Source organism: Aptenodytes forsteri, unplaced genomic scaffold (assembly GCF_000699145.1).
Source record: "Aptenodytes forsteri isolate BGI_AS27 unplaced genomic scaffold, ASM69914v1 Scaffold208, whole genome shotgun sequence".
Classification (NCBI taxonomy): domain Eukaryota; kingdom Metazoa; phylum Chordata; class Aves; order Sphenisciformes; family Spheniscidae; genus Aptenodytes; species Aptenodytes forsteri.
In genome coordinates, this window is record NW_008794963.1 from 549,597 (window position 1) to 557,943 (window position 8,347).

Genomic DNA, 8,347 nt, shown 5'->3' on the forward strand with positions numbered 1-8,347 from the left:
TGTTACTTAATGCTAGTTTTCTCCTTTTACAGAAGAAACAGGTATGAACATGAACACACATTTTCATAGAAGCTGTAAGTCATTAATTAGGAAAATAAACATAAGGGACAACTTTTTGTGTTAATACAGAACTTTACTCATACAGGAAATTTTCTGCCCACGACAAGACAAGGCAGCACCATTTTCTCTTCACAGCCTCTAGCCCCTATCCTCGCAAGAGGAACCATGTCTGCCTGTCTGCCAAGCCGCTTTGGATCCACAGACTTAACGCTTCACAACCAATTTGCTTTGAACCCTAAGTCCTGAAGACTTAGAAAACATTTTAATTAGATCACTGGCAGCTCACTAAAAAGTCTTTAGAGAAACCACTGTCAGAGCATAAATAGCCGTAAACCTGGAAGTAGAAATACTTTCTTCCCTAAGAAGACGTGCTGTTGTCCCTTGCATCTGAGCAGTAGGTGTACCCTCCAGCCTAAGAATGAAAGGCAAGTGACTATTGTAACCTCACACCTCCATGACAGGTTGACAAGCTCTGCATGCTGAATGACCACTCTCTCCACTCATCTAGCAGTCCAAAGTTACAAAGAGTACCCAAAAAGTAACTTAAAAGTCATCTTCAATAAAATATCTTCTTAACTGTAGGATTTATCTATTTTTATTTCAACTCAACCAACACATTACCATATGTAATTAAAAGTGGGGAATTTGGACTACAAACGAGCAATCTTCATTGCAGTAAGGTTCCATATTCCAGAAGCTATGACCAGGATTGAGCTCAAGATTAAGAGAGGTGTCACATTTTTGGTACCTGCACAGGACCAAGGCATCTTGGCTCCTATTGTATCAGTGGGGTTCTGAGGCAAAATTAGTTGCCTAAGCAAAGGCATCTAGTACATGTGAGATGCTGTAGGGTATCCCCACTGATTTCCAGCTCCCAGCTGAGAAGGACATGAGTTACCTATAGGTTGTGTGTCATTTATGCCAGCCCCATGCAGCTGCTTCAGATATCCTACATGTCTCAGATGACACCAGATGCCCACCGTTAGGCAACTGAATCAAATCCTTTGCCAATAAAGTCAACGGAGCTTAGGTTCTCTAAGCAAATGTGGATGTCAGAAAGTGATGCCCGCACACCTGAATTTAGGTGCCCATGTTAGAGACAAATTTCACCTTTAAATCTTCTTACAGTAACTCAGCAAAAGTGAATGCTTCTAATACTGAAGTCCAAAGCTTTCCCATATTGACATGATCCAACTACAGATCTGTTCATTCTTAAAAAGGCACCCAAATAGCCACATTACACTTACAAATGACAGTGGAAGTTTAACGGTTTCTTGTCTTTAGCAAAGTAAAACTACTCATATTCCTGAAGATCTGGCTGCTTTTTTTCCTATGCCAAGATGTCAGTCTAGTGTACAGCATGTTTTCTTTTGTCACTACTAATCTACCAACAAAGGAAATACAGTGACATGTGACACTGCTGCAGGGTAAATCCTTAAGTGAAAACTGACACGCTACACTGAGGTTTATGACATTCTTCCTTTTCACTGGATAAACTGTATTAAAATTATTCTTAAAATAACCTGCTTTAGAACCTCAAGTCAATTAGGTGCTGGAGGGGGGGGAAGTTCTAGTAGGTCATTCTCCTTTGTATATTTACTAGTAAACAAACACTGTGATGAATCATACACAAGAACAAGTTTGAGAAGTTTCACTTAAGAGTTTTGAGAGCTACACACAGAAATTGCCTTCAACACATACCAGGAAAAGAAATCTAGTGTCTATCAAATGCAGCTTGAAAGTTTTCTGCACTATCGTGATTACCATTCAACACATTCTCATTTAGCTTCCATTATCATTTGTGACAGAGGTTAAAAAACTGCCTTCAGTGCCCAAATGATGTTATTGCAGGTCTGAATACAGGTTTTGAAGGTAATTATATTCATACAAAATAACTATTATTGCTGCTTGTGAACTGAAGGATACTTTCAGAAAATACTCAAACTACTGCTTTCCACTTCACTATTAAATAGTATTCTAATTTAAGAAAAAAGTTATAGAATTAACTATGTATTGGTATACCCATTTACCCATATAAGACGTGATTAAATTCTGTCTTGTTCCTCAATTTTGCCCATTACTTCCACATTTCAAAGTCAAAAACACCAGACAACTATTTACAAAGAACTTAAAGGAATGCAATGTGTAGACAGTTCTCTTGTTCTGATCCATGATGAGAGAAGATTTCTCATTTCAGTGAAACTGTTAGTAACAAGAGACTTCATACCTTGAAAGAAGTATGTATCCACAAAATATTAAGGAATCTCTTGTGTCAAGATGGAGATTTCAAATGAAGAAAGCAAGCAATTCAAGTTTTGAGGAAAAAAAAAAATTATTAAGCTAGAGGAGTACATACCCTAAGACATCTGAGATTTGACACAGCCAGTATTTGTTACTGCATTATTACTGCTAAGGAAAGGAGGTGGGAGCAAGCAAAAAGCCCCGGTCAAGTATTGGTTTAGAATTTATGGTCAGACAAACTACATGGCTACATAACACGGACAATTCAAGGACAAAATTCTGTCACAGTACAATGTAAAATTATTTATTTTCACTGTAACTGTATTACTATCTCAGGCATTGCAAATTAAAGGTTTGACTTTTAAAGCATTCAGGCAATTACAGGAAGAAACAGGCATTTCCATAAGTTTCATAGGGTCCTACTTCATCTGTAGGCACCCATGTATGTTCAAAAATCTTTACGATTTACATCATACGTAGCTCCTTCATTGATGGATTTCTCATCTTCCAAACAACCTGTCACTTCTTGCATATGTCAATAAAAGGGTTGCTCTTTTCCTGTAAGACAAACAAACCCTCAAATTACTTCTGTTATAAGACGTCATTTAAACCAAGTTTTCATGGGTCTGCTTATAACCCTTTTCTACCCCACGTACATTTAACAATTTGGTATTTTTTTCATTAATGCAAACAGTTCTACTTTCATTAATCATAGAGACTTAATCTGAAATCTTCCTGGCAGACTGTCAACACAGTAATACCAGTTCAGTTCAAATGCTGAGCTATGTATAGGGAGGCCTGATCCCCCACATCTCAAAAAACCCCAGTGTCTTTAGGGACAAATGCAACCCACAGCCCACTAACTGTAACAAGAGCATCTCCCTTGTACAAGTCACTCTAGGAAGCTTTCTCCATGTGAAAATACAGCTTTCACTCATAGATGGGCATATACTTCAGCAGTGACTTCAAAAATTCAGAACTAGGGAAGTCTTAAGATGGGCAAGAAGAACCGCCTGAATACTCAATTCAGCAGCAAACTGTTGACAACCACCTGCTCCTAAATACAAGCTCACTGACATGTTGCAGGATTGTCTGCTCCTCATTAGAAATTTATCTGGAGGCCACCCTCTGCCCCTTTTAAGCATCATTCATTTAACTTACACATGCATCTCATCGATCCCTCTGGTTTCTATGCAGAAAAATAGATAACATGGGATCAGTCAACACACTGGAATTTTCCCATGTAACTACAGAATCTGCTGCGTGAAGGCAATTAAAGTGCAGAGGAAAGAGGATGGATAATGGAACACCACTTACTGTTCAGCGTAAGTAAATTAAGTGGTTTTGCACGCTCCACTGAAAACAAGTCCTGAATAATGGTATCATCAGGATACAAACACTCTACTATCATTTCTGGTACTGCTCTACCAAGAGTATTGTCTTTAGATGACTTGTTGCACTGCAACAAGTTGTGCAATCTCTCCACAGAGAGGTTGCGAAGTCTCTGCCTGTGGAGATACACAAAACCTGACTGGACATGATCCTGGGCAATCTGCTCTAGCTGACTCTGCTTGAGCAGGGGGGTTTGGCTAGGTGATCTCAAGAGGTTGCCTCCAAACTAAATGATTCTGGGAAATCCATTAAAAGCTACCAAAAACATGCAAAAAACAAACAAACAAGCAAAAAAACCCCAAACCAAATCTAACACTGTTTGCATCAAAACTAAAGCTGTTTGTACTTGTCCTATAGGCTTTCTACTATTAATCAACTTGTTCTCTACTTCAGTGCAGAATGCTCAAACTCTGACAGCCAATCTCAATAAGCAAGGTGTCACACAAAGCAGGCAATTGAATATGACAGACTGATGTCATGCACCAGAAGGAGCCTGAAATCACTGCCTTTTATGGATAGATTAGTTCTGAATTTATCTTCACTTTTTCTTTGATTCCAGGTGCCTTCTCAGATTACATGGTCTAGAATTATCAAATGCTTTTCCTCCAATCTACATATTATAAGAAGTATTAAGAAAGACGCGTAACAGGCTCAATCCTTTTATGAGATATTGGGCTCAGACTATTCTCATTTGAGATAAACCCTCTCCTGGATAGAAAAATTGCTTATTCAGTGTCACTGTTTTAAGAGGAGCTATACACCAACGAGCTCCTCATTCTGAACAGAGGCCTCTCCTATTTCCACGCTGACTAATAAGTCCTGTATTTCATGAAAGTCTCACTAGTAATGTTTTCCAAGAGATGCATCTAACTCAGAGAAGGAAATAATGCAGGTCTTTGTCCTATAAAATGTTTGTAGTTATTGGGTTTTTTTTCCTTCTAATTTTGAAATGTGTTTTACCACTCTTCATTCCTGAAATTCAACATGTATCTTTTCATTTCACGTTAATATATGAGACCTGAAAGTAAGATCCACTAGTTGACAGGCCAAGTCAAGTCTAAGGCATTCCTGAGTAAGATTCAGCTTCTATTCTATTCACAGATTCTTATATTTGGATTCCCATACAGCAAAACTTCACATCTCCAAGTGCTTCAATCTTTTTATAGAAAGTGACTAGCTGGGTTGGGCTCAGGTGTCCCACAAATAAAACTTTCATTTCAGTATATGGTAATGGAATTTCTAACAAGGTTGATCTACTTTAACTGAGATTTTACAATGTTCTTGGAAACAACAGTAATTTTTTCCTCTTCCTTGGCAATAAGGAAACTGCTTAGTGAAAAGCAAGCTGGTATACCCATGCAGACATGCAAAATACATCTTAAAACAGTCCACATCCAAAAAACTTACGTTTAAAACATGTTAATACACCTCCAAACAAACTCCCAAATTACTAAAAATTCAATGTCTACACTGCAATTCAACACTAGAATACAAAAGTGGATAGTTTTATCCTATATTAACAGCAAAACATTTATTCTAGTCAATTCAGAAAAAAAAATACAGACTATCACTGACCAAGTTTCATACTTATAATGTGGAACTAACTTCTGAAGTATGACTGGCAAGCTAATAATATCACCTTTATATACTAATGAGACCAGTATACTTGCAATACCGTTTTCAACAGTCTCCCAGATCACACAGCAAATTCACCAGCTTTTGCTTTCTTTTAATGAGAACGGGATTTTTTTCCTTTAGCTTCCCACTCAACCATCCATACTTTGTGCTTAAGATACCAATAATGACAGCTAAGTGATACACTTTATGTTATTCTAACGCAACATCCTGACTAATAAGGGTTTGCAATTTACCCATCCCCTTTTGCAGGGGGGACTAGAATCAGAAAACTCACTGCTTTTTTATCCGTATGATAAACTAGCATATGCAGGTGGGGGCTTATATACATAGGACTAACGCAAAGCAGAGAAAAGACTTTAAGAGCAGGCCTCACAAACAGTGAGATACTCTTATTTCTAAAGACAAGACTATATATAACTGGATACACTTATGACATCATCCTACAGACACAGATCCCCCAGCCCCAAAACAATCTCTTAACACACATGGAACCCGTCTTGGTTTGCACCAGTTTTTACTATCCTTATTTCCCTCTACCCAAATTATTTGCAATTTAGCCACGTCATGAGCAATTTTAGAGTCCATTTGTCCACTGAGTCCATTTCTGCGGGGGTCCTCCTTTACCTATGAACACGACCATGTGAAAGCGTATATATTATCAAAATTTGCCCCCCTTAGAAACTCAAGCAATAGGAAGAAGGGGAAAAAGTTAAGAAATTCAAGAGATGAAACTTCCCTATCTGCAGGCAGGTTTTCAAACAAGTAAAGCTTTCATCTTGAGGACAAATAAAACAAAAGATGTAAAAAGTACGAACAGGGAAAGCCGATCACTGTCATATATTAGTTTAACTTTGTTTTTCCAAAGAATAGGAATTTTAAAAGTTTAAAACTGACTCAAATTGTGGGCAACACAGTAGTCATCTGGCCGTACTTCTCCAGGATGGGACTTCTATTTCTAGAAGAACTACACCCGATGGCTTCATAAGCAGCCTAGTATGTAGCCTAATTTGATATTATAATGTTTATACCCAAGAACATTTTCCCACACTTGGTGTGTGGAAAGGGAACCATTAGATTTTTTTCTCTTAGCATACGAAGTATTTGAGGATTATTTCATCTCAAAGGTTCAGGTGACACTGCTGGATATCCTTCACAGTCATTTCTATTCATTTCTCCTCAACAACACAGACCAGAGATAATGATTACACAAACTGCATTAAGCTCATTAATAGTTTTGTAGCAGACACTGATGCATGGACAACTGAAACACTGGAATCAGGCTTTCACCAAGCCAGAAATTTATCAAGGTTGTTCTCTATTTTGAAAAGACAGAGCTTTGGTATTCTATGTGAATTCCATCTATGTACTGTGATTTCATAGTAGAAAGCTTTAATATGATTCCATACTGACTTTAATTTGGAAACATACCTGATCTTTTTCCTGATAACAGAGAAAAAAACCTTTTCCTTTGTATGGTACTTGCCATGGTAAGACGCTAAATACCGACTGGGGGAGTTGTGTACAAAAGTAACAGAGCTGAACTGCACAATCTGTCTTTTGAAGGTTTTATCAATTTGGCAGGCTAGTCTGAAGAAAAATGTTTCTTATCAAATGTCTTGTCAAAACCTTCATGACTGTTTTTATAACTTCACTTAATACAAAAAATGCACTTACTGGCTTTTCAAGTACAATTGGATGATCAGGAAGAAACTCTGGCTTCTTCTGAGAGAGAGAAACACTTGAAAGTTTCAGAAGGAAATCTCTGCTGTATTTGATCCTTTCTGTGAATATATAAAATTACTAAAGTTCAGTGTTGTTGATTAAGGCAATAAGGTTGGGAATTCAGAGAACTGATTTGGTTTCTTATAGAAGGGTGGAAATGCTGCATGTGGAAAATAAAAATCAGTATTAAAAACAGCAGTAATTTAAGTCTGACCTTGCATCAGGACAATTTGCAGCATATTACAGAGCATTTCACTTTCAATTTATCAAATTGGCTTAGTAAATATTGAGGACTATTCCAAGCTAATAAGGGTTTGTTGTTTTAATACAAAAAGTACACAAAAAGGTGAATCCAACCTTACACTACACACAGACTCCCTATACCTTGTTCTAATTAACAGAAACACCACAAACTGGTCTTGAAACCCTAGAAGAAAATCCATTTATACACCAAAGCGGCACATGTTTCTATGGGACAGATAACAAAAACTGAGTGTCTCTTTTCTTGGAGCTATTAAGTTGATGTCTTTCAACAGGTAAAAGTAATTATGAGGTCTGCTGCATGTAAACTGGCAAACGGATTAATACCAATGAAATAGTTTTGAGGGTTTTACACTGAATCAACAAGAGTCAGGGGCTTTGCTTAGAACGTGCATGTTATCATTTGAGTTTGTACCACTACCTCTACTCTAGCATAGTCTCAGATATAATATGTCTACCCATTTCCGTATTTTAAGCTGATATTCTTAAACAAGAGCAGAAACAAGAGGAAAGGAATTAGGCAAAGAAGGGACAAACTTTAGCTCTGGTCCTTGGTGACAAAGAAGTTTGTTCCTTTAGGAATAACGGGCCTTCTGCAAGACTGTTACACAATCACTTGATTGACTACAGGTTTTGCTTCCCAGGCTGTAGGCTGTTGACAAGAGAGGCCACAAAGTCAGCTATGAATGTGATTTTTTCCTGCCTTTGACCACAACTGATTGTAATAACTGCTGAATCTATGTGAGGGCATGAGGGTAACTTTAAAAAGAATAGTTTAAAGAACATGAGCATACTTGAAAACTTATGGCTTGTTTTTTTTCCCCTTGTTTAAAAACATACAAAGAAGACTACTTCTGTAAGGCTTTGACACGGTCCCCATAACATCCTTCTCTCTCAACTGGAGAGGTATGGATTTGATGGGTGGACTGTCCGGTGGGTGAGGAATTGGTTAGATGGTCCCATCCAGAGGGTAGTGGTCAACGGCTCAATGTCCAGATGGAGATTGGTGATGAGTGGCATCCCACAGGGGTCC

At 37.8% G+C, this 8,347-nt stretch overlaps 1 protein-coding gene across 1 annotated transcript in view; it reads right to left on the reverse strand.

Moving 5' to 3' along the window:
- Positions 1 to 2,820: 2,820 nt before the first annotated feature.
- Positions 2,821 to 8,347, reverse strand: part of CUNH8orf88 (chromosome unknown C8orf88 homolog) — a 13,548-nt gene continuing 8,021 nt past the window's right edge. Inside the window, exons 4-5 of the mRNA XM_019471067.1 lie at positions 7,006 to 7,112; positions 2,821 to 2,859 (exon numbers count right to left, since the gene is read on the reverse strand). Of these exons, the coding sequence (XP_019326612.1) occupies positions 2,821 to 2,859; positions 7,006 to 7,112 (146 nt within the window). The remainder of the gene's footprint in view (positions 2,860 to 7,005; positions 7,113 to 8,347) is intronic.